The sequence below is a fragment of the Oryx dammah genome, unplaced genomic scaffold, assembly GCF_014754425.2.
Source record: "Oryx dammah isolate SB20612 unplaced genomic scaffold, SCBI_Odam_1.1 HiC_scaffold_28, whole genome shotgun sequence".
NCBI lineage: Eukaryota > Metazoa > Chordata > Mammalia > Artiodactyla > Bovidae > Oryx > Oryx dammah.
In genome coordinates, this window is record NW_024070212.1 from 22267915 (window position 1) to 22295182 (window position 27268).

Here is a 27268-nt window from a genome sequence, read left to right on the forward strand (position 1 = left end):
CTACCCTACGGACTGTAGCCCTCCAGGCTCCTCTGTCTATGGGATTCTCCAGGCAAGAATACTGGAGTGGGTTGCCATGACCTTCTATGCCTATTCCAAGCACTGCAGTACCTAGAGTACTGGTCGCTGGGGATGGGTGGGGGGCACATATGGTGGAAAGCAAAGAATGCAACTACCATGTGAGAGCTGCAGTCTGAGACCAAGAAAGAAGCAAAGGGCATTTTCAGGGAAAAAAAGATTGGCAACAAGGAATTTTCAGTGGGTGATAGAACTTTGCCAGTGGCTCAGTGGAGGACATGGGGTGACAGAGCAAAGCGGGAAATTGCATTAGAGCAGTGAAACACCAAGATGCATGGAGGCAAGAATCTAAAGATGCAGAAGACCCAGGAGACTTGGACTTCTGGGGGCACCTGGAAGGTCTCTGTCTTCAGGGAAATGAAGTTGCCTCTGTCTTCCCTGAAGCAAGAACCACTCTGGCTCCTCTCTTTGCCCTCCACAGTCATATTACACAGAGGGGTTAATTGAGCAAAGTGATGAGTGAGTGCATGATTCTTATCAATGACAGAGGACGATCGGGGCCGTGAGAGAAGAACGGAGAGGCAGAGACTCATTGGAAGATCAGATGAAAGGAACCTTTTTATTGCAAAGTAGAAGACGAACATGGAAAGAGTCAAATCTGGAGTGAAATGACATGATTGAGTCCCCAACCTGCTATTCACTAGCTGTAGGTCTTTGAGAAGGCCAGATCACCTGTCCACAGGTCACTAGGCTCATCACTAAAGTAGACCTTTCCTCCTCAGGAGATACCGTGTTTCAAATGACAATCATCTCTTCAGGTCTCTGGTTCTTCTTTTGTACTTAGAAACTATCAGTTCAGTTCAGTTCAGTCACTCAGTCGCGTCCGACTCTTTGCGACCCCATGAATCGCAGCACGCCAGGCCTCCCTGTCCATCACCACTCCCGGAGTTCACTCAGACTCACGTCCATCGAGTCCGTGATGCCATCCAGCCATCTCATCCTCGGTCGCCCCCTTCTTCTCCTGCCCCCAATCTCTCCCAGCATCAGAGTCTTTTCCAATGAGTCAACTCTTCGCATGAAGTGGCCAAAGTACTGGAGTTTCAGCTTCAGCATCATTCCTTCCAAAGAACACCCAGGACTGATCTCCTTTAGAATGGACTGGTTGGATCTCCTTGCAGTCCAAGGGACTCTCAAGAATCTTCTCCAACACCACAGTTCAAAAGCATCAATTCTTCGGTGCTCAGCCTTCTTCACAGTCCAACTCTCACATCCGAAACTGTATAGAGCTATGATACAGTGACAGTGAAAATAGGAGACGTGGAGCAGGCTCCATATCTTCTCTAATAGCCCTTTGCCTGTGTGCCAGTACCTGCTCTCAACTACTTAAAGGGCTTCTATGAAAAGATTCATTCCCTTTGATTCTGAAAGATTTTTCTTTTTATTTCAATACTTTAAAATACTGGGTTGGGACTTCCCTGGTGGTACAGAGAATAAGAATCCGCCTACTAATGCATGGGTTTGATCCCTGGTCTGGGAAAATTCCACATGATGTGGAGCCTGCTTGCCACAACTACTGAGCCTGCATGCTGCAACTACTGAAGCCTGTGTACCTTTGGAGCCCATTATCTGCAACAAGAGAAGCCACAGCAGTGAGAAGCCCAGGCCCCACAACAGAGTAGCCCCTGTTCACCACAACTAGAGAAAGCCCACCAGCAGCAATGAATACCCAGTGCCACCAAAAAATAGATAAATGAATTTTTTACTTTTAAAAATTGGGTTGACCAAAAAAGTCCATTTGGGGTTTCCATAACATCTTACAGAAAAACCTGAACAAAATATTTGGCCAACACAATAATAACAGGTAACTAGAGCTTCCTGGACTGCCAAGTGAGAGTAATTCAGACAAGGGTTCAAGGCAGACCAGGTCGGGGTACCCTAGGATGTGTAGCAAGGAGCACCATGGCCTCCTGAGGTGGCTGAGCATAAACAAGGCTGCCACAAGAGCCCAAGAAAAGGAGGGATCGGTACTACCCTTTCCCACACATGCCCAGAAGCAAGGCAGCTATGTACATGTTGGAGAGATGATGTTTTTCTTTGACTCGCCCATATTCTAAATGAGACCTTTTGCCTAGTTCTAGAAGCCACGGAGCCTCGATAAGCAGGGGCAGGGCTTCCGGAGGCAGGAGTCTCCGGGATCTATAAAGCCCAAACCAACACCGCTGGGCATCTCCCCCAAGGACTGTGAATTGTTGGCTTCCTGCTCGCTCCTCCAAAAATGCAGCGGCTGTTGACTCCAGTGAGGCGGGTGTTGCAAGTGAAGAGAGTGATGCAAGAAGCTTCCCTCCTGCCTGCCCGCCTTCTCCCCGCAGCCCACCCCAGGTGAGTCTCAGTGGTCCCCAGGACTGCACGGGTTACTCTTTGAGAAGCGGGGAGGAACCAGTAAAAGAGAGGCATGAGGGTTCATTAGAATCCCAGTCAAAAGTTGACAAGTCTTGGGCACAGCCTTAGATAAGCAAGTTAACCTCTCAAGGTCTCAGTTACCTCATCTCTAAACAGACAGCCCGGGTCTGTTTACAGAATTCCGGGATAGCAAACCTCTGCCCCTGCTGATGTCAGCAACACATTTTACTCCCCTAGAGGCACAAAGCAGTAGAAATATCAGTGCCAGGGCCCATGGCATCCTCCTCCCTGGCTCTGTTTTCACCTTTCACCCAAGCCCTGCTGAGACCTTCAGGATGCTGTTTCAACTGCAGTGTTAGTAAAACCAGCTGCTGCAAGTCACTGCAGCCAGATTCAGAATGGACTGAGGACAAGAAGGTGTTTCTCCGCTCTCTGATTTCAGGAAAGGGGAACATGGGTGTAAAAGATCAGAGTTTGCCTGTGTGTGTGCAATGTGCTTGTGCACAGAAGCACACACACACTCCTTTCCTTGGTAAACATCCTCCCAGTTTGGCCCAAGTACTCGCAGTCTCCCAGCATTGATGTAACATGGCAACCACTGGCACCCTAGGGTCCCTAAACTATCCACTGTACTTTAGGACTAGCCTTTTCTTACCTCCCATCTCTACATCGAGTTCCTTGGATAGATTTTTAATATTTGTTTATTCATTTATTTATCGCTGCATTGGGTCTTTTTCTTGTTGACTGCAATGGGTCTTCATTGCTGGCCGTGGGCTTTCTCTAGTTGTAGTGAGTGGAGTCTACTCTCTAGTTTCGGTGAGTGGGCTTTTCATTGTGGTGGCTTCTCTTCTGGTGGAGCATGGGCCCTACGTGCACAGGCTTCAGTAGTTGGAGCACATAAGCTCAGTAGTCATGGTACACGGGCTTATTTGCTCCATGGCATGTGGAATCCCCCTGGACCACATGTGTCCCCTGAATTGGAAGGCAGATTCTTAACCACTGGACCACAAGGGAAATTCCCGCGTATGCATGCTAAGTAGCTTCAGTCATGTCTGGCTGTTTGTGACCCTATGAACTAAAGCACACCAGGCTCCTCTGTCCATGGGATTCTCCAGGCAAGAAAACTGCAGTAGGTTGCCAAGCCCTCCTCCAGGGGATCTTCCCAACTCAGGGATTGAACCCGTGTCTCTTACATCTCTTGCATTGGCAGGTGGGCTCTTTACCACTAGTTCCACATGGGAAGCCCGCCCTGAATGTTTAGAAAAACACCTTTGGTCCAGGGTCTTCCCTCGCTGGGTACCAAGGGAACCTGGGTGTGTGGATGTGTTGGGTAGCAGGTGACACTCCCTAGCCTTTTTATTTTCTTCCTGACTCCCCACCTTCCTCCATGCTCTCCTCCACCCCCTGCATACAGGCCAAATGTTCCAGAATTTAACCTGGTTTTGCATTTGTGAGGAAGGGATTGACGTATATTTGCTTGTTTCAATAAGCAAACATTGGCTGCCCTCCAGGAGACAGACCTCAGTCCTCACCAGCCTGCCCCACTTCTGACGTCCTGGGTTCAAACACTTGGAATCAGGGTTCGCATTTCCTTTTTAGTGTATGCACAGTTCATCCCATTTTCCATGGCCTGATGGGTATTAAGAGTGCTCTTTATGACTCTCCTTTTCTCTGTGTGTCTGTTCCCTCTAACCCAACCTGCATCGGCTCTAAATCTACCAGAAGGACTGCTCCCACCCCATGTGCTTCACCATCTTTAAAATTAAGGGAGAACTGTGCCCTCCACTTCACGGCTCCCCACCTGCTTTTCTCATGTGTTATCCCCTGCTCCCCTTCACCCTCTGCTCCAGGTATCCTCACCTGTTCAATCCCCACCTGCTATGGCACTGCCTTTGTAGCCCCCCTGCCAATTCTTCATCAGCAGAAACTCGATTCACGCATCAAGGTTGACTTCAAATCTAGTCCGTTCCTTGAAACCATTCCTGACCTGCCCACACACAGATCTCTGCTACCTTTGAACTCCTGTGGGTTTTTGGTGACCTTTAGCACATTCTGACTCTCAGTTGGGTTACATAGTATGTATGTGCTTATCTCATTCCTCCCATTGGTTCAGGAGGCTACCAAGAACCTTGACCTCCTTTCTTCGCCCATTCCCTTCACCCCCACAGCCCTCCATGGCACAGTGCCTAGCATGTAATAACTAATTTTGACACACAAAAGAGGAGAGAGGGAATGAAGAAATAAAAGTATGATGCATGTTCTTGAACCAGGCAACACCAGAACAAAACCAGTTTTAAACTAAACAAAGCTATTACTTGCTTTTTAATTAATTTATTTTAAAAAAAATTTTTATTGGAGTATAGTTGTTATGCTGTGTTAGTTTTTGCTGTACAACAAAGTGAATTGGCTGTCCCTATACATGTATACTCTCTTTTTTGTATTTCCTTCCCATTTAGGTGACCACAGAGTACTGAGTAGAGTTTCCCATGGTATACAGTAGGCTCTTGTTAGTTATCTATTTTACACATGGTTTCAATGGTGTCAGTCCCAATCTCCCAACTCATCCCATGCCTCCTTTCCTCCTTGGTATCCATAAGTTTGTTCTCTATGTTTCTGTCTTTATAGTATTCTTTTTTATTGGAGTATAACTGCTTTACAATGTTGAGTAAGTTTCTGCTGTATAATGAAGTGAATCAGCTATATGTATACATATATCCCCTCCCTGTTGAGCCTCTTTCTCACCTACTCCATCCCACCCCTCTAGGTCATCACAGAGTGCAGAGCTGAGCTCCCGTGCTAAACAGCCCATTCCCACTAGCTAGCTATTATACACATGGTAGTGTATGTGTCAATCCTAATCTCCCAGTTCGTCTTAGCCTTCCCTCCCGCGACCCTCTGCTGTGTCCACAAGCCCGTTCTCTATAAATATTCAGTTCAGTTCAGTTCAGGTCAGTCGCTCAGTCATGTCCGACTCTTTGCGACCCCATGAACTGCAGCAGACCAGGCCTCCCCTGTCCATCACCAACTCCCAGAGTCTACTCATGTCCATTGAGTTGGTGATGCCATCCAACCATCTCATTCTCTGTCATCCCCTTCTCCTGCCCTCAATCTTTCCCAGCATCAGGGTCTCTACTCAGCAACTAAAAGGAATGAAATAAGGTCATTTGTAGAGATGTGGATGGACCTATAATCTGTTATACAAAGTGAATTAAATCAGAAAGAGAACACCAAATATTGTATATTAATGCATATATATATATATGTATTATCATTTAGAGAAAGTACACGATTAGATGGACACTCTTAACTCCTGTACGCTTATGTTTCTGGAAACATCTTTATCTTTTCTTCAAGGCTCTGGAATCCATTTCCAAGTAATAATCTCCTACAAGACAGTTACAAAAGTTACCAAGAGACTTATTTTTGGAACCGTTCCTTGATGCTTGAGATTTCTCACTGGGGAGAGGAATGGAGCGAGCTTAGAGAAGATAGAGAATGAGGATGAGGGAAAATCCAGTCAAGCACAGGACTAAGATCTGGCTAGCTATTAGTTCTGAGTACTGGGAGCTCCTCCACAAACATTTGAGAGTATAGACTCCACTTATTTGAGTGGCACCAAACAAATAGGGCTTAGAACGACACTTCGATCCTCCCTTGTCCGATAGGAATAAGCATTTATCACTTAGACTCACTATCTTATGATCACACGATCCACTTTTTGCCTCCCAGCAGTCCTTCAAAATGACCTCTGTTATAGAAAAACTGGTGTTAAGAGAAGCCCTGAAAAAAAAAAAAAAAGAGAGAGAGAGAGAGAGAGAGAAAGAAGCCCTGAGTCCTAAAGAAGATGGATGGATACATTCCATCTGAACTACAATTTCTGTGGCATAGAGCTAAACTGATAAGCCTGCAGAGCCATCTTATCACTTCCACCATTAGGAATTCTGTAGCCAGATGCAAGTCAAAGGAATCTGGCAGCACTCAGGACTGAAAGGACAGAATATTTCTTAAAAAAAAAAAAAAGATTTATGCACTTGTTGGCGGCACTGGGTCTTCATTGCTCTCAGGCTTTCTTTAGTTGTGGTGAGCGGGGTCTATTCTTCGCTGTGGTGAGCAAGGTTCTGATTGCGGTGGCTTCTCTTGTTGCGGAGCACAAGCTCTAGGGCACTGGAGCTTCGAGAGTCGCAGCCTGTGGGCTCAGTAATTTCCATTCCTGGGCTCTAGAGCACAGGCTCAGTAGCTGTAGTGCACTGGCTTAGTTGCTGGGCAGCAGGAAGGATACTCCCAGAGCAAGGACCGAACCTGTGTTCCCTGCATTGGCAGGTGGATTCTTATCCACTGAGCCACAAGGGAAGCCCCAGGGCAGAATATTTCTAACTCATGAGAAACTAAGAAGTTACCCTGGGCAGAACACTTCACCAATGTTTGCCTTCCTTTCAACATCTGGAAAATCAGGAATATTTCTAAAGTAACCAGCTTTCAGGTACTTTTACATGGAACAAAGGGAAGATGTGCTTGGTGAGTTCTTTACTGCTAGCTAGAAAGAGAAATTCCAGATCTCCAGGGGGATTAGGAATCTGGATTGAAAAGAGGTGGTGGGTCCAGGAAAGAAAATTTATCTCTTCCCTCTTTACTGACCCTTTCTCCACTTTTTCTCTGCTTCCATTTAGAATTGCCCTTGGAACTTCCTTGGAGGTTCAATGGTTAAGACTCTGCCTTCCAAGGCAGAGGGCCTGAGTTTGACTCCTGGTCAGGCATTAAGGTCCCACATGCCACAGGGTACAGCCAAAAATTAAAAAGAAAAAATAGAATTTCCCTCTCAGCCTTCTATATTCCCACAGCCTTTGCTTGTTCCACATGTGTTTAGCCATAAAAATACCAAAGGGACAATTACCAAGGATAAAAGGGTAAATTAAAAAGAAAAATACAGCAATGCTAAATTTGTATTCATCTGATAAAAATGGAATAACAATGCAAAATAAAGCACATTATATGTTGTAACAGAAAAGAGACTGAGAAATTGAATTTCTCAACTTCATATTAGTTTGGGTTATGAGAACTTCAAATTCCAGTTTCATTCTCTGTAAGTGAATTTTAATTTTATGCACACTAATTAAAGCTTTGCTATTTAATATTAGTTTGGAAATATCCAATTACAAAGTACATTTGAACTTCATGGGCTTTCAGTTCTAAAAGGAAGTCCTTGAGGATCCCTTCTTAGTAATTAATAATTTTATTGAGTTTGGAGTCAGATCAAATATGGCCATAATCCAGAATCCTCCACAAACCTAGCAAAATTTTATGTATTCTTTTCAATTATAATTAAACTGACTTGTTTAATAAGCTAAAAGGAAAAATTGAAGTCAAGGCAGGTCATGAAGATTTAACATTAAAAAAATTTTTAATAGATTCAATATAAATGCTTGTATACAATAAAAAATACTAAATTCTGAAAAAAATAGAACAATCCTAAATTTGTATCTGATATCTTCAAAATATATTTTTTAAAATGAATGAAATGATTGCTGTATTGTCTTTTAAGAAAACTAGCTAGAGACCAGTCATGGAATTTTGATTGTTTTCTCTGTTACAGTTTTTCTACAGTTCCGGCTGTCCCCTTGGCCAAAACAGATACTTGGCCAAAGGATGTGGGTATTCTTGCCATGGAGGTCTACTTTCCAGCCCAATACGTGGACCAAACAGAGCTGGAGAAGTTTAACAAAGTGGAGGCAGGGAGGTACACCGTGGGCTTGGGCCAGACCCAGATGGGCTTCTGCTCAGTCCAGGAGGACGTCAACTCCCTGTGCTTGACGGTGGTGCAACAGCTGATGGAGCGCACGCAGCTCCCCTGGGACTCTGTGGGCCGCCTGGAAGTGGGCACTGAGACTATCATCGATAAGTCCAAGGCTGTCAAAACAGTGCTCATGGAGCTCTTCCAGGATTCAGGCAACACTGACATTGAGGGCATAGATACCACCAATGCCTGCTACGGTGGCACTGCCTCCCTCTTCAATGCTGCCAACTGGATGGAATCCAGCTCCTGGGATGGTATGTGCTGCCAGAGGCCTTATGTAAGAAGGGAGCTGGGGTAGATGCTGAAGCCTCAGTTTTGCTTCTCCGTTCCCTGGGTAGGTTCATCCACCAAAGAAAGGACACATTACACACACAGCTGTTGTGATCATCCAATGACCACAGTGACAGCAACCCCTCAGACTTGGATGGTTTCATACAGTTATTCAGGGAGCATGTTCACATAGCTTCTTACTGAGTCCTCATCACACCCTAGGAAGTGGATGTCATACCTGTTTTATGGATGAAAAAAAAAAGGAGAATCTAATAATTTACATGTCATGTATGGCGGGAGCAAGAAACCAAACCAAATTCAGTGTATTTCCCACTCAGTGTTCCTGTTTCTCTAAGATTTCTCTTAAGTCTCTAAGGGACAGAGACATTGGTGATGTTAAAAGATTTAAACAAGTGTAGGTGTTAAGGAGAAAGCACCCTGGTAAAAATAGACCCAAAGAATCACAGGATAGACTATGACACAGGGTATTTCTACCCTCTCTTCCTCGCATGGTTCCTAGGAGAATTAGAAACCTAGCTTTATCAATAACTAATGACAAGTCCCTTAACCTCTGTGAGACTCGGAGTTTTTATTTGTCTACCTGCTTTCTGGGGCTGATACAATTAAACATGGTATTAATGGAGATGTGAAAAAACAGTTCCTGGACAGACAAGGCCCTCCATTTACTAAGTTGGAAACTAGAACTTAAAACTTTAGAAACCACAATAAGCATTAATTTAAAAATTAATTATGAAATCTTGATGTTGGTGGGGACCTTAGATATTATCTAACCCAGTATTCCTCATAGAGGCCAAGAAGAGTTTAAGGGTTTTTCTCTGTTCATGCAGCAAGGCAGTACAATGCCATACACCCATTCAGTGTTTTTCCGATTGCCCTGCATGGCCTCACCATTAACAGTTATATTGATTTGTGATGTTCCAGACTCTACATCCTCAAATCTGTCCTTATAGTGCTCTTGCTTGGTATTTGTATCATTATTTCTCCAGCAACCCCTACTACCAACACCACCAATCTATCAAACCAAGCATTTAGTTAGAGAGTACAAATTAAAGGGACACTCACCAGCCTTTAGTGAAGAATCAGAGCCTATATTTGGGGGCATTATCAGCTTTAAGCATGTCATTTCAAATGAATAGATTCTGCTGAATGGTTGGGTATTCCACAGAAGAGGGCTGCAAATGCATCCTTCTTTAATCTGTTATCTTGTTGGGAAAAATATTAAACAAACATTATGAAGTGAATTGTTAGTCTGTACTTTCACAAAAAGCATATTTAAGTTTGAGCCTAATGGCAACCTCCAAGACCAGACAAGGCCATTGTAGGTGTGATTTCTGCTTCTGAACTGGCCAACCATCCACCTGGGACCTTTCAAAGGAAGGAGGTGGTTCTGGAGCTCACTAAGAAGTTTTGAACCACTCCAAAGAGACAGCAAGGTATGAGGGAAGGAAAGAGTGGTACTGGCTTGAACTGCCTGAGAGACCTCATTTTTCCTTGCCTTTTATTATGAAGGTAAATGAGACCTACAGTGTATATGTATATGTGTGTGTGTGTACACAGACAAAAGGGTTCAAAGTAAAGAAAAATTTTCTTTTGACACCCCATTACCAATTCCCAAAATTTAATCCTCATAGTTTCCATGGATTTTCTATGTATGTACCTGTAAGCATATACTTATCTATTCATTTTTTAACATTGCACACATTATTCCTTATCTTTACTATGTCTTAGAGGTTAGTCTATAGATATCTCTAGATACACATAAGATCTACCTCATTCTTTTAAAAGACATTATAAATTCTATTGATGGGTACACCAAACCTTAGTCCCATATGGATGGCTATTTAGATTGTTGTATATTTTTTGCAATTATTATAAAAAGTGTTAATATTTAAGACAGTAGCTTTGCATGCTCATAGCTATATGTTGTAAGAATAGATTCCTAGAAGTGGAACTGCAGGATCGTTTAATTGAAAGTTTGATAGAATGTGCCAAATTGCTCTTCAAATTGTACTAATATATTGTTGGAATCTACTTTCTAACTTCAAACTTTCTAATCTTTGTTAGCTTAATAAGTAAAGTATAGTATCATTGATTTTCCTTTGTTATAAGAGAATTTTGATATTTTTATGATGTTTATTGGCCATTTTCCTATTATATACCTTTCTGATGAGACATTTAGCTATGAAGGAAAATAATTTTTTGTTGGCTGTAAGTATTATAAATACATCCCCAGTCTGTCTTTTTTATTTCCGATAGAAAGTTTTCATTTTTAGGTAATCAAATTTACTGGTCTCTTCCTTAATGGCTTATATTAATAAATACTCTTTTATAGTTTCCAAATTTTATATAACATATAAATTTTGCTTATATAGATTTTATTTGTTAGATATTTATCTTATACTTCTGTATATTATTTTTATATTCATATATATAAAATTGGGGAGAAAAAATACTGTTTTGTTGGCGTGGTTAAACAGTCTTAACAGAAAATTGCTAGGTTTCAGTGAATTTGGGTTGGAATTCTGACTAAATCCTTATCCTATCATCTATTAGCTGTGTGACTTTAGGCAAGTGATTTCAGTTCTCTGGGCCCCAATTCCTTTGTCTATAAAGAGGAGATAACTGTTTCTGACAGGTTAGGTAGAATACTAAAAGTACTGCTGTGTCTTTTCCACATACCCACGTTTAGGAGCAAGCTGTACTAGATGAAGAAGTAACAAATTATATTCAAGACAACAGTTATTTATTGAATAATCATCTGCCTATTATAGAAGTAATTTCATAGATCATCTACATTAAATGTGGTTACTGAACATTAATTCTTCTCACAAAGTGGTACTAGATTTTTCAAAGTGCCTTGTTTAGGATCCAGTCAGAACTGAGTTTGAATACAAAATTCCATATTCACTAAATGGGTGACCTTAGACAAATTACCTGAATTCTCTGGAAGGCAATGTCATCCTCTACAAATGTGGACATTACCTGACTCCATGGATTGTTTAAAGGATTGTTTGAGGATAACCGGTGTCTAGGATTTCAAATATTAGTTTCCTTCCCATCCTTTGGCCTTCTGTGATTTGGAAAGAATTTCCACTATAGCACTACAAAGAGTACAAACCTAAATTATTTTCAAAAGTGCTGATTTATGAATTTTTTGTTGAATAAATGAGGAATTTTTACAGCTTGAGTCAGAGAACACTGAGTTTTGACATTGCATTTCTGATGCAATGTCATTTACACTTCACTAGAGTGTAAGTTTCACGGGGGCAGGAATTTTTATTTTGGTTCAGTTATCTATTGCCAGGACCTAAAATTGTGCCTGGCATAGAGGAGGCTTTCACTCTACTGGAGATTTGGCAGTAATAATAATTATTTCTTTTCTCTTTACAGGTCGCTACGCACTGGTGGTCTGTGGGGACATCGCCGTCTACCCCAGTGGTAATGCTCGCCCCACAGGCGGGGCTGGAGCTGTGGCAATGCTGGTTGGGCCCGAGGCCCCTCTGGTCCTTGAGAGAGGTTTGTAGTACACTGTGCAGTAAACACGGTTCCAGGGGACTGTACGGCATGGCCAAATGCTTAGCTCTTAGCTCTTAATTCCCAACTGGAACATTCAGGGCCAAAGTATGGACTTGAGGATGAAAGTGCTTGCCTCAAAAGACTAGAGGGCAGTCTAGTCTAGAGGAGCAGAGACTAGAGGAGCAGAGGGCAGGGAGAAAGGGAAGAGAAGGATCAGCAAGGTGGCTTCATCTATACCATCACACATCAGGATAATGGTGTTTGGATCGAATGGCATTTGTGCTGCTGACAAGGACCCTTTGGGAGCTAAACTGACCATTGAAAATGAAAGAAAATAATTGGACATAAAGTAAGAGCTTTCCTTTGAGGCTTTTGGAGTCTGTTCCAGATTTCTTTAAGCCCGTATAGGTGTGGAAATAGAAATATACATCTCACTTATAAAAAGGCATTCATCTAATTAACTCCCTTTGAACACCTGAGGGATAATCAGTGGGCCTTGGGCTTGGGCATGAACATAAAGACCAGGGGACTGCTTGTACATGGATTTCCCACCCTCTCTGCTCAATGTGGGCTGCACTGTGCAGTTTCTGAATCCCTCTGTGTGCCTCACCAGGGCTTAGAGGAACCCACATGGAGAACGTGTACGACTTCTACAAACCAGATGTGACTTCAGAGTACCCACTGGTGGATGGGAAGCTCTCCATCCAGTGCTACTTACGGGCCCTGGACAAATGTTACGCATTTTACCGTCAAAAGATCGAGAAACAGTGGAAGCAAGGTATGGGGCTCAGAGGGCCCAAGTCATGGACTCTACTTACATGAGGCTGAGAGTGTGTCCTAAACTCTTAACACAAGGACTCTTTTCTCCTCTGCAAATGATCTCAAGAGAATTATTTCACATCTTCTTCTTACATGCTTTCCCGGGTCTAGGCTGAAGTCCCTTTGGAAGTCATCCAAAGTCAAGTATGAAATTGCCTTTAACTTGAACTGAGTGAAAGAAAGTAAACAACCCTAAGCCATAGCTGAAGCCTGTAGGTGTCAGCCACCTGGGGAGGTAGTGTGTGAGTCAGAATGACCATGTCTTGTGGGTGCTAGGATTCATTTCTGTTGAAGTCAGGAGTGATTTGACTCAGTTTATAGTTTGCCACCTTTTAAAGTCTGATTGATGTTGAAAATTCTTACCTATATTTTCAATATACTTAAGTATGATCAGTAATTTTCTTTCTCTGCATGGTAGCTTTGCAAGTTAATTTTATTTTCACCTTTAGTTTCTGAAGTTTTCTGCTAAAAAATATTTGCTGATTTCATAATCAGATAAGAAACAAATCTTATTTTAAAAATACAGAGAAACTTACTTTACCTTAAAAAAAAAAAAGTGTTCTTACCTGTTTGGCTGTGCCTAGCTGGGTGTCTGGAAAAGGCAGCTTTCAGCGTGGGAAAAGGCATGTGCTGAAGCGTCAGAGCACGTATGCTCTAGGGGTGGCCTAAAGCATCTTGGCCCTTTCCGCTGGGCTGAGTGGGATGCAGTTTGCCCCCATGAGAAAGGAGTCAACTTAGACCTCTCAGGCTCTGCCCACCCATTGTAAAATTGCTACTGGCTAATTGGTAGCTCAGATGGTAAAGAGTCCACCTGCAATGCAGGAGACTTAACCCGTGGGTCGGGAAGATTCCCTGGAAAAGGAAACGGCAACCCACTCCAGTATTCTGGCCTGGGAAATCCCATGGACAGAGGAGGCTGGCGGGCTACAGTCCATGGGGTCCCAAAGAGTTGGGCATGACTTAGCAATTAAACCACAACAATTGCTCTGGCACCCTCTGAACTCATGACATTTTAATTGTACCCCTCATTCTTATATGGAATTTTATCAACACTGCTTTGAATCTCAGCACCAAACTGTAAACTTCGTAAGGGGAGAGGGTGCACTGGTCTTCTCTTTGGAGTGAAAGAGGGTCTGGAGTGTAGAGTCAGAGACACTGGAACCTAAAGCCAAAATCAGCTGTTTTCAAGCTGAGTGACCTCGGACATGTAACTTAGCTTCGTATTTTGGAGACCCTGTTTACTCCTCTGGAAAATAGAGAAAATAATACGATATGAGGTTGATTTGAGGAATTATCTATCACGGAAGTTGGCAATGGCAGAAAGGAAGAAAACATTGATTTCTTTTCCTTTTTTACGAGTAGTGTGCATGCAAAGTCACTTCAGTCCTGATCGAATCTTTGCAACCCTATGGACTGTAGCCTGCCAGGCTCCTCTGTCCATGGGGATTCTCCAGGCAAGAATACTGGAGTGGGTTGCCATGCCCTCCTCCAGGGGATCTTCCCGACCCAGGGATTGAACCCACATCTCTTACATCTCCATGTTAGCAGCAGGTTCTTTAGCACTAGCACCACCTGGGAAAGTGCTTAGTAAAATGCTTGTAAAATGAACAAACTGTGTGTTGACTGTAGGTAGGAGCTCGTTCTCTGGGAGTCCTTAGAACACACTGTATCCTTGCTTTCATACTTCTTCTTCCAGCTGGCATCGATCGGCCTTTCACTCTCGATGACGTGCAGTATATGATTTTTCACACGCCTTTCTGCAAGTTAGTCCAGAAATCCCTGGCCCGCCTGATGTTCAATGACTTCCTGTTGGCCAGTGGTGACACACAGACTGGCATCTACAAGGGGTTGGAGGCCTTCAGGTGAGTCCTCTTCAGGAGGAGCCTAGAGGCTCATGAGGGGTGAGAATGAAGGGGCTTCCTCATGCCTTGAATCTGGACGACTAGCCACTCCTGTGAGGAAAAAACAACAATCCTCTAACATAGTAGAAATGACATCAAGTCCTCGTGTGGGTTACTGGGTTATTGTCTGCATACGGACCTCACCTTGTATCTCAGGGAGCAGAGGGACCCTGCTGGCACCTGTCAGTCAGGTGACTTTAAGAAGTTTCAGAGAATAAGAAAAAGGGAAAGGGAGTGTGCCCAAATCATTCGGGCAATAAACGTGTTATGAATATCAACTGTGTGTCAGGCATCCTATGAAACTCCAGGGCCATAAAAGTGGGTGTGACTTCATGCTCCCCGCCTAAAGGGTCTCACAGTCTGTACAGAAACACCTAGAAGCAAATAATCACAGTGCAGGATAGCAACTTGGGGAAGGTCTGGTCTCATTCTCACTTGCCATTGCCTTAAAGAATGTCTAACTTGTTGCCTCCACCCCCTCATCTATGAAAAAGGGATAGTACAGCACACTCCCCCTCCTTGGATTTCAATAAAGCAGGGAGAATGCAGTTTATTGATGCAAGACTCCAAGGCATTTAGAAAAAAAGAAACTTCAACACAAAGAGATCTCACTGGGAAGGGAATCTTTCCCTTTCTTCTTGGTATCTTCTCTTTTCAAGTTTTAGAGTATTCTACCAACATCTGTCCCCATTTCTAACTACTACTGCTAACCCTGCTTTTTTAACCAACCAAAATAGCAAAGTTAGTACAAACACTACTTCTAAGACTTGCCCCATGGAAAAAATTTTAACATATACCAAAAATAATAGGCTAATATTTTTAGCATATGAAAGTTTCATCAGTAATGAGATAAGCCCACTAAATGGAAGATATGGACAAGAAATTTCCTCAGGGAAGAAATACACATATGCATATTTTAAAATGTGCATGCCCATTAGTAATGCATATAAACAATGTTTTCTTTATGTGCTGCTTAGTCACTCAGTGTGTCTGACTCTTTGCAACCCCATGGACTGTAGCCCACCAGGCATCTCTGTCTCTGAGGATTCTCCAGACAAGAATACTGGAGTGAGTTGCCATTTCCTTTTCCAGGGGATCTTTCCAACCCAGGGATTGAACCTGGGTCTCCTGCATTTCAGGCAGATTCTTTACCAACTGAGTTAGGACGGAAGCCCTATGTTTTCTTTACATAGCCTTTAAAAAATTTGAATACCCAAACTTAAGGCTATGAGAAAATAAGCAATAGTGGACGGATTTGGGGGAGTAATAGGGAAACACAAATCAAAAGCCTTAAAGATGTTTATAACTTTGGCTCAGTAATTTCACCTTTTTAAAAGAACATGTAGTTATTTCTCAAAAAAAAAAAAAAAAAAAAACACACCTACCACATGACCCAGCAATTTCACTCCTGGGTATACATTTGGAAAAAAAAATTTTTTTGAAAAGATACCTGCACTCTGATGTTCAGATCAGTATTATTGACAATTGCCAAGACGTGGAAGCAACCTGTGTCCATCAATAGATGAACGATTGAAGAAGATGTGGTTTAGATATACAGTGGATTACTACTCCATTAGCTAGATATCAGGCTTTCCTGGTGGTTCAGCAGTAAAGAATCTGCCTGAAATGAAGGAGACACCAGAGACGCAGGTTCCATCCCTGGGTCAGGAAGATCCCCTGGAGGAGGGCATGGCAACCCAGTCCAGTGTTCTTGCCTGGAGAATCCCCATGGACAGAGGAGCCTGGCGAGCTACAGTGGGATCACAAAGAGTAGGACATGACTGAGTGCCTGAGCACAGACAGATATCAGTGGTACACTCCAATAGATATACAGTGGTATAAAATAGGCCAAAAGGAAGTATTGTACAACATGGGGAATATAGCCAACATTTTGTAATAACTGTAAATGGACAGTAACTTTAAAAAATTGTATAAAAAAGGTTTTAATGGAAAAAAATGTTTGTTTCATGAAAAAAAATAGCATGTAGCTATTCACGGCTTCAGCTAATGAGGATAGAAATGGGGAGTTGGTTAAAGAGGGGTACATCCTATCATGGTCTATTTTGCAGTCTTTAAAAATAATGTTAAAGGAGATGATTTCATGTTATAGAGAAAATTAGTTAAGAAAGCATGCTAAACAGAATGTATAGCATGGTTTTATTTTTCAATAGACTATAAAAGTTGGAATGGATTCCATAAGAAAACTATGACTGATGCTCTCTCTCTGAGCGGCAAGACTATTAGTGACACTTCCTCTGTATTTTCTGTATTTCCGAATATTCTATAATAAAAACATGTGTTCCAAAGTCTTCTCCCCAGTAGCTGTTATACTTTCTGCTTGCTGCCTTCCTCCTTCATGTGTCTTCTCATATGGCCTGTTTCTTTGGCTGCCTCACAGGGGACTAAAGCTGGAAGACACCTACACCAATAAGGAGGTAGATAAAGCATTTCTAAAAGCCTCCCTGAACATGTTCAATAAGAAAACCAAGAACTCCCTCTACCTCTCCACGTACAACGGGAATATGTACACCTCATCCCTATATGGATGCCTGGCCTCACTTTTGGCCCAGTGAGTACTGCCTCTGTCCCTACCTCCTCTTACTCTGGCCTCTGGTCTGAAGGGTCAACCAAGTTTCATTCCTTTACTTGTACAGAATTTTTTCAAAAAGGAAAGAAGGAAGGAAGGAAAATGAAAGAAATGTATTTCAAAGGTGTATGTGTAGGTAGATTGACCATCAGTATTAAACAGTGGTTCCCTGGTGGCTCAGATGGTAAAGAATCTGCCTGCAATGCAGGAGACTCAGGTGTGATCTTTGGGGAGGGAAGATTCCCCTGGAGAAGGGGATGTCTACTCACTCCAGTATCTTTGCCTGGAGAACTCCACGGACAGAGCAGCCCGGGAGGCTAGAATCCTTGGGTTTGCAAAGAGTCGGACATGACTAACACTTGTTCCAAACTGAAATGCATGTATCATGCCAGCAGATGTGCAAGATCTATTTGGATACATCAAGAAAATAGGGGAATTTTTATGCATATTTTTATCTCATCCATTTAAAATTTCTGTACTTAGTAAAGCATTGTAGTTTTCGAACCCACAATTTATGTTCAAATCTTTACCACTTACTAACTTTGACCTTGGAAAAATGACTATTACAGTCCTCATTTTTCCCAACTATAAAATTTGTATAATAACAATACCTACTGTCTAAAATTTTGATGAATGTTAAATGTCAAAAGCAATTAAAACAGTAAAAGCTCAGCAGGTGCCCCAGTGTTAGTTTTTAAATATATATTCAATTTTGTAGAGTTTATAAGAAAATACTTATAGTACATGTATATAACATAAGAAAATATATATACATGTATGGTTGGACTTGTTCAGATTATTACTAACGAGAAGATAATTTAAAAATTTACAACTGCTGAAGAATTGCCAGTCAACATGGAAGCCCTGAGGTGAATCCAATGGTCTGACCCCCACTTGGAGGTAACTTCAGAGTTCACTGAATTTGTCTTGTCTTCATGGGTAGGGAGAAGTTCCTTTTAAATCCCAGAAATTCTATTGTGCTCACTGTGATATCTTGGATTTTAGGTGTTCTCCTCTTGGCAAGTTTTCTTCCTTTGGGGCCTATTCCCAGGATCTTCCAAAACTCCCTCTTTGTGTAGAGTGCCCAGAGCCCGTTTCTAGTGGCAAGAGGTTGACTAGATCGGTGGTTTATTTGCAGAGCAGAATATAACGCTGATGTTTTTCTGGGTTTGATTCCTCTCCTTGTAGTCACTCTGCCCAAGACTTGGCTGGCTCCAGGATCGGTGCCTTCTCTTATGGCTCTGGTTTGGCAGCAAGTTTCTTTTCTTTCCGGGTGTCCCAGGATGCTTCTCCGGGTGAGTTCAGTCTTTTGTTCAGGCACTTCTGGCCAGTTCCATCTGGTAAAAGAAACCATTTTCTGCTTCACCACTACTAAAGCTCCCATCCTGACAGAATTATGCTGTGACTAAGAACAAAGGAAAGCCCTGAAGGGATTTAAGCAATGGAATAAGCTTGTCTATTTAATGTATTCGAAGTCCTTCCCTGACTACTGATTAGAGACTAGATTGTTGAGGAACAAAGGTGAATATAGGGAAACCAATTAGTTTGTTTCAACAAATAGTCTAGGCAAGAGGTAGTCATGGTTTGATTATAAGTGATTAAAGAGAAGTTGATGGGTTTGAGATATCCAGTAAAAATGTGCTGATTATTTTATGATGGATATAATCAAGGGCGTACATCAAAGCACTAAATGGGATACACCTTGACTAAATGAAGGTCTGCCTTAGTTTTGCTAATGCTGTTTTTGATGATCTTGATCATTTCTTGACATTCTAAGCCATACACTGAGCACTTTTCCTTGGAGCAGCAGCTCCCACAGAGCTGACTCTATACTAGACTTGTGCTTGGTAGCAGTGATGACAACGATGTAAGTTTACGGGTCTTGCTTTTGCTTCCCAGGCTCCCCGCTGGAGAAGCTGGTATCCAGTACATCAGACCTGCAGAAACGTCTTGCCTCCCGGAAGCGTGTGTCTCCTGAGGAGTTCACAGAAATAATGAACCAAAGAGAACAATACTACCACAAGAGTAAGAAAAAAAAGGTGGAAAGAGAAGACGGGGAGGCAATTTTTCTCAGCTTCTATGCCAGTAGCTGAGTGGCAGGAATTCATCAGAAGTCTAGAATATAGCAAGTGAGAGTACTGATTTCTGTGATATATGATTGCGGAAAGGGGTTGTTTGGTGCAAAGGGGGACAAACTGAGTTGGGAAGCAGAAGGCAGAGTTGGGAAGAGGTAGGACGCAGCATGTGTCTTCCCAGTACAAAATATAGATAGCCACCCAAAACAGGATACATACTGGACAATGAATTCCCATGGAAGCCAGGTGTATGGTCTTTGAAAATATTGACGGTATCTAAGCAATGGTTGAAAATGCCCAGACTTTGGAGCCAGAAATCCAAGTCTAAACTGACCTGTGACACTTGCCCTCTATTTTTGAGAAAATTATTGAACTTTTCGGAGTTGCTTCCTTTCTAAAGCCATACCAACTTTGCAGGATTGCCAGAGATTAATGAATTAATTAATGACTACGATTTCCTTCCAATTGCCCCCTTTCCTTATCAAATACAAAACAAAAAACTGCCCCCAAAAAGCAACAAAGGAAAAGTAAACCAAAGCTAAATTTAAGACTGGAGAAACCAAACGGTGACTTTAAAACCAGGGTAACCATATTTTTTCAAGCAAAACGTGGGACCCATGATTTGCACTGAAAAGAAGACTGAAGTTATGCAACTGAGAATGTTCTAAAAAAAACCCTAAACTTAGTAATTAGTCAGTTTTTATCTGGAACCGGGGACATGTTAGACCAAAAAAGAAAACAATTAAAAATAAGGCCTCTGAGATGAATGTTAATGGACAAAGCTTTGAAATACTACAGAGAATCAGAACTGGAAAACTTAGGGCTAGGAAGGAAGTGTCTGTTAGAAAACAGGATGCTCTGAGGTACCCCTCAAGCTCGGTACCTTCGGTAGAAGGACATGATGAAGATTTCAATGGAGGAAGGGCCTGTTTACTGTAGGAAAGCAGCATATCCTATAATAAAATTTTTTGTCAACAAGTCTTAGGTACTAGCCACAAGGCAGCTGCTTCTGGTCCTTCTGCTAGCCCAGAGTTCTGCTGGGTGTAGACAAGGCAACCTCACCACCCCTTGCAGCACAACCAGGAGAGCTCCACATGAAGCTCTGGATGTCCCTGTTACCATTTTCTCCTCCTCAGCCCCATAGAGCCCTTTGTGAATAACTGCCTCCCTTCTTGTTCCACAGTGAATTTCTCACCACCTGGTGATAAGAACAGCCTTTTCCCAGGCACTTGGTACCTGGAGCGAGTGGATGAGCTATATCGCCGAAAGTATGCCCGGCGTCCCGTCTAAAGGTGGTGAGTGAAATTTTCCAGTGTTAGTGGCTTAAAGTTTTTCTTCTGGGCAACAGATGCAATTCTTTCTTTTTCACTTCTTTTATATTTTTATCGGGAGTGTAATTGCTTTACAATGTTGTGCTCGTTTCTGCTGTACAACAAAGTGAATCAGCTCTATGTATACATATATCCCCTCCCTCTTAGACCTCCCTCCCACCCGCACCCCGATTCCACCCATCTAGGTAATCACAGAGCACCTAGCTGAGCCCCCTGTGTTATATAACAGATGGAATTCCGAGAGCGTAAAAGGCCACAGAGTTTTAAAAAATATTTACAACCTAAATGTTGAAAGTTATGTTTTATTTGGTGGGAATTTGTAAGACCTCAAGTCGGGGAGTCAGCATCTCAAGTAACTAAGAGAGCCGCTCCGAGGAAATGACAGGGGGCGCCAGGTTATATAGTAACGAAAGGTAGGTAGTCTGAACTTCAAAAGATTATTGCTAATTGAAGGAAACCAGATATCCCAAGTTAAGGAACTTAGCACTTTTCTGACTCTTCTGGCTTTTCAGCATATGGGAAGATGCCAGAGTATGGGTTCACTGAAATCATTCCTTGGATATACACCTCAGCTATCTAGAGCTAGATATCACAAGATTTCACAAGTTTCCTCAGGGCTCACATTAGAGGGCTGCAGTCTCTGACACTGTGACATCCTTTGTTTACTCATATGACAGGCAACATTCCACTTAGTAGCTTTCAAAATGACCAGAGGTGGGGAGTTTGCACCATGATGACCAAGTACAACTCTTGGGGCTCTTTGCCTACAAAAGGCAAATGCTGGGGGAGGGGCATGTCCTTAAATCTTGAATCTGAAAAAAGAGTCAACTTGTTTATCATCTGATCTCCTCCTGATAAGGAGGTTGATAGAATTAGAAGCTTGATAGAAACAAAATTAGCATCTGTAAAGGGAAGCGGGATGTGAACCTGAAACTGTGGAACTCAGTACTCCAAAGGGGCAAGTCAGTAACAAAGGTGAATAGCACCAGAGAAGGCACACACACTGTTGGAGACAGGTTCTTAAGGTGCTGGGATTCTGGGAGAGCCAGCTGGAGAGAGCCTTAGGCTAAGCGGCTGTGAGCAATCCCTCCTTTGTGCGATTTGGGGAAAAAGTGGGAAGCAGTGTGAGGAGAGAAGAGTTTGATGGAGGAGGATTGAGTCGGGAAGAGAACTAAGAGAATTCTTTATTTTAAAGGAAAATCAAAGAGTGGGAATTAGAATCCTGTAGTTCACCTACCCAGGAATCTGCCTTCAGTTTATCTTCCAAACTGGTAAGATAAGCAGAATGGAAGAGCAAGAAGCAATTTCTTTTGTGCCAAATGTTTTTCTGTTTTTTTTTTTAAATTTTTCCCCTTACTTAAGGATATGAAGAGGGAAGACTAAAAAGGCTTGCCAAGGTCAGGGTAGGGAGCAGGGAAAGAGAAGTAAATGCGATACCCAGATAAAAAAGGGAAACTGCAGGTAAGGCGTGTCCTCTGTTCACTACCAACCACTGCCAGCATTCCGGCTCCTATGGGGCAGTTGAAGTGTGGCCTGAGATGTTACAGGTGAGGCAGGGTGGGCAAGGGGGCCGACGGGCCAGGCAACAGGCTCCACAAGCAGACTCTTCAGACTTTGGCCCTAGCTGGGAGTCAACTGTTTGCTTCTCTGTTGTGTTTGTAATATGATTCTTGAGGGCAAGTCAGTGGCGAAGAGCGAGTCATTAACTATATCAAGCTAGTTCAGTCAACAAAAACAGAGAGGGGAGAAAGAGAGAGAGAACTTGGAGTTTTCAAGGGAGAGTTTCCACATCAGGTTCCCTCTGTCTCCTGGTCCACAAGCTTGTGAAAGTCGCTCAGTCGTGTCTGACTCTTTGCGACCCCGTGGACTGTACAGTCCATGGAATTGTCCAGGCCAGAATACTGGAGTGGGTAGCCTTTCCCTTTTCCAGGGGATCTTCCCAACCCAGGTCTCCTGCATTGCAGGAAGATTCTTTACCAGCTGAGCCACAAGGGAAGCCCAAGAACACTGGAGTGGGTAGCCTATCCCTTCTCCAGCGGATCTTCCCAACCCAGGGATCGAACCGGGGTCTCCTGCATTGCAGGCAGATTCTTTACCAACTGAGCTACCAGGGAAGCCTGGCCCACAAGGTTAGGCAGTATTGTATCTATGAAGAGAAAAGCTGGGGCTCATCCTCCTCTCAGAGGAACAATGAGCCTACACCATGAGATGTTAGCTGAAACAAAGATTTTATGTCAGCATGATGCTCTGTGGAGCTCTGGCTCTGCACTGCCCAGTCTGCTCTCCCTTCACAGACAGGACATGTCGCGGGGACCCTGCCCATCTCGCAACCTTGGCTCCTGGGGCATTGGGCTCAGGGCACTCAGGTATCTAGGTTTGTTGCTAGAGGGTGTTGACTTTAAAAATAGCTACAACCTAAAAGTTGAGAGTTAATGTTTTATTCAGTGGGAATTTGGGGGACTTCAAGTCAAGGAGACAGCATCTCAAGTAAACCTGAGGGAACTGCTCTGAGGAGGTGAGAGAAGGAGCCAGATTATGTAGATATGTTTTAAAACAAAGAGCAATAGCTGGAACATCAAGAGACTATTGTTAAAAGAAACCAGATACCCCAAGGTAAGGAATTCAGCACTTTTCTGTGCGTTGTTGTTGTTGCTGTTCAGCCGCTCAGTAGTGTCCTACTCTTTGCGACCCCATGGACTGCAGCACGCCAGGCATCCCTGTCCTTTACCATCTCTCGGAGCTTGCTCAAATTCATGTCCATTGTGTCGGTGATGCCATCCAACCATCTCATCCTCTCTTGTCCCCTTCTCCTCCTGCTTTCAGTCTTTCCCAGAATCAGGGTCTTTTCTAATGAGTCAGCTCTTTGCATCGGGTGGCCAAAGTATTGGAGCTTCGGCATCAGTCCTTCCAATGAATATTCAGGACTGATTTCCTTTAGGATTGACTGGTTTGATCTCCTTGCAGTCCAAGGAGTCTCAAGAGTCTTCTCCAACACCACAGTTCAAGAGCATCAATCCTTTGGTGCTCAGCCTTCTTTATGGTCCAACTCTCACATCCATACATTACTACTGGGAAAACCATAGCTTTGACGATGCTGACCGTTGTTAGCAAAGTAATGTCTCTACTTTTTAATATGCTGTCTAGGTTTGTCGTAGCTTTTCTTCCAAGAAAAAAGCATATTTTAATTTCATGGCTGCAATCACCATCTGCAGTGATTTTGGAGCCCAAAAAAATAAAGTCTGACACTGTTTCTACTGTTTTCCCATCTATTTCCAATGAAGTGATGGGACCAGATGCCATGAGCTTAGTTTTCTGAATGTTGAGCTTTAAGCCAACTTTTTCACTCTCCTCTTTCACTTGCATCAAGAGGCTTTTTAGTTCCTCTTCGCTTTCTGCCATAAGGGTGGTGTCATATGTATATCTGAGGTTATTGATATTTCTCCCAGCAATCTTGATTCCAGCTTGTGCTTCATCCAGCCCGGTATTTTGCATGATGTACTCAACATATAAGTTAAATAAGCAGGGTGACAATACACAGCCTTGACATACTCCTTTCCCTATTTGGAACCAGTCTGTTGTTCCATGTTCAGTTCTAACTATGGCTTCTTGACCTGCATACAGGTTTCTCAGGAGTCAGGTAAAGTGGTCTGATAGTCACATCTCTTTAAGAATTTCCCACAGTTTGTTGTGATCCACACAGTAAAAGGCTTTAGTGTAGTCAATGAAGCAGACGTAGATGTTTTCCTGGAATTCTCTTGCTTTTCTATGATCCAACGGATGTTGGCAATTTGATCTCTGGTTCCTCTGCCTTTTCTAAATTCAGCTTCAACATCTAGAAGTTCTTGGTTCACATACTGTTAAAGCCTTGCTTGGAGAATTTTGAGCATTACTTTGCTAGTGTGTGAGAGAGGGCAATTGTGTGGTAGTTTGAACATTCTTTGGCATTGCCTTTCTTTGGGATCAGGATGAAACTGACCCTTTCCAGTCCTGTGGCCACTGCTGAGTTTTCCAAATTTGCTGGCATATTGGGTGCAGCACTTTCACAGCATCATCTTTTAGCATTTGAAATAGCTCAACTGGAATTCCATCACCTCCACTAGCTTTGTTTGTAGTGATGCTTCCTAAGGCCCATTTGACTTCGGACTCCAGGATGTCTGGCTCTAGGTGAGTGATCACACCATTGTGGTTATCTGGGTCATTAAGATCTTTTTTGTATAGTTCTTCTGTGTATTCTTGCCACCTTTTTTAATATCTTCTGCTTCTGTTAGGTCCATACCATTTCTGTCCTTTATCGAGCCCATCTTTGCATGAAATGTTCCCTTGGTATCTCTAATTATTTTGAAGAGATCTCTAGTCTTTCCCATTCTATTGTTTCTGTGTATGGGAATATGCAAGAGTCAGGGCTTACTGAAATCACTGCTTTCATATGCATCTCAGTTATCTGGGGCCCCAATCCTGTTTTCACATCCTGAGTTCCTCAGGGCTCCCTGTAGGCAGCAGCTTCCCCTGATGTCTGCCAGGTATTCTCCTTCTTGAGTGCCCTGGAAGGCTGGAATCGCTGATGACTGTGACATCCTTGCTTATTGATGTGGCAGGAAATACTCCAATCCTCAAGGGGCGGTGGAACACCCAGACCTAGGGATGCAGCTTAGGAGAGCCCGCCTTGGGCAAGGAGCAGATGTGGGAATGGGATCGCCCAGGGTGAGACTCGTGATTGATGTCCTTCCTTTGTTTCTTTAAACTTTACAGATACGTGGAGAGTTTCCTGGGAAAAGTGCTACAGAACGGCTGCCCTCTTTCCGCTGTATAAAGCCCCTACTCTTAGCTGGTAAATAGATTGCGCTGGACACAGCAGCCTTGTAAACACTGGCCCCATAGAGTGAGGGGCCATCCCAAATGGGTCCTTCTGCCTTTCCCTGCTGCAATCACTGTCATGGGCTTGCAGAGCCCTCTCTGAAGAGGTGGTGGGACAGAGGAGAGACTCAGCCTTGAATCACAGACGGAAAGTGTGGCGGGTCCATTGTCTCCTTCCAGATCCAGATAACTCGCCTCTCGTTCGTTGTATTTTGTCATTATTGTTATTATCACATTTCCATGCTGTTATGTCTTTGTTTCTTAGGGTTTCCTGTGAACTTCTAAATTCATTCCATGTTTGGTACTAAGCAAAAATAACAATTAAAAAGCAAAGAAGCAGAGAATGCCTCCTGTGTTTCTTGGAAACTAGGACACAAGCAGTGCAGCAGCTGTCAGGACTCCAGACTCTGAGGCCCCACTCTCCACACGCGCCCCCACAGCAGCAAGCTTGCTGAGCACTCACCTCACACCCTGCCTCTCGCCCTTTCAATTCCATTCGCGGAGAGGTGCAGGCTGAAACACAACCTCCACTCCCAGCTTCCTTACCTAATCTAAAGACACCTTACTGGGGACTTCCTGGTGCTCCAGTGGCCAAAAATCTCCATGCTCTCAATATAGGGGGCCCGGGTTCAATCCCTGGTCAGGGAACTAGATCCCACCTGCTGCAACTGAGAGTTCCCAGGCCATGCTGCCACAGAGACTGAAAATCCCTCCGCCCCTACCGAGACCCAGCACAGCCAAATAAATAAAGACACCTCACAGAGCCAGCAGACAAGAAGACAAGGGCCAGAGTTGACTTTAGGAGCTGAGGATCAAAGTCCCTTAGTCTCATGCCTTGACAGTGTTTTCTACACAAATAAATGCAGGTCAGAGGTTAATAGGTTACATTTTTGGCTCCTCCAGCCAAAAAAACAAGTTTCAATATCTAGCAGGAAATTTTTCCATTAGAGGATCTTTTGTCTCCCTTGAGTTGGGACACTGCTTCATCTAGAATCTTTTTGTAAAATAGCAATGGCCTAAGACCGAGGGGATGGAGCTGAGAAGGGGAATGAGAAGCATCCAGTTATTTCCTTGTAAAGAGTCTCCTCCACCACCCCAGCGAGAAAGGGGCACTGTGGAGGAGAGAAGACGGTTTCTGGGGGTGGGAGGTGGGAGTGGGGAAGGCTGGGGATGGGAGGGAAGCTGTAGGGTTCGCGGGACACTGAGCACATGGGAAAGAGTTGCTCGTCCGACGCCCCTCTGTCCCTTGGACTTCTCTGCCTGTTGTTCGTTTCACAGTAGACACCAGAAAATCCAAGATAAACCCCAACGTGAGCACTATGCCTTCATCAGCTGGCTCCCTTCCCAGTCCCTCTGCAGGTGCTCCCTGAACTCCTGCCTTATTACACAAGCTGCAGTTGCCACCCACAAACCCCCGTTGGCTACCAACTCCCTACCCCTGCCCCAACCTTTGCCTGCTCCTCAACAAGCTGTTTGGGAGCCCTCCAACTAGTCGGCACCCTGGGCAGGACAGTGTACACCTTTCCTAAGATCCCTGCAGTAGTGTCTGTAGTCATGGGAGAAAAGGCCATATTCCTCTGAGTTCTCATATATATACGTTGGAGCGTAGGTGATTAACAGTGTTGTGTCTTTTCCCATTTAGGTTATTACAGAATATTAAGCAGAGTTGCCTGTGCTATATAGTG

The 27268-nt window shown here is 43.4% G+C and overlaps 1 protein-coding gene across 1 annotated transcript; it reads left to right on the forward strand.

The window, feature by feature from the left end:
- The first annotated feature begins 2226 nt into the window (after positions 1-2226).
- Positions 2227-25924, forward strand: HMGCS2 (3-hydroxy-3-methylglutaryl-CoA synthase 2). The gene is made up of 10 exons (XM_040230920.1): positions 2227-2397; positions 8009-8463; positions 11891-12016; positions 12630-12794; positions 14532-14697; positions 17135-17305; positions 18512-18618; positions 19223-19348; positions 20582-20693; positions 25479-25924. The coding sequence occupies exons 1-9, from the start codon at positions 2294-2296 to the stop codon at positions 20686-20688; spliced, it is 1527 nt and encodes a 508-aa protein (XP_040086854.1). The 5' UTR covers positions 2227-2293; the 3' UTR covers positions 20689-20693; positions 25479-25924.
- The last annotated feature ends 1344 nt before the right edge of the window (positions 25925-27268 follow it).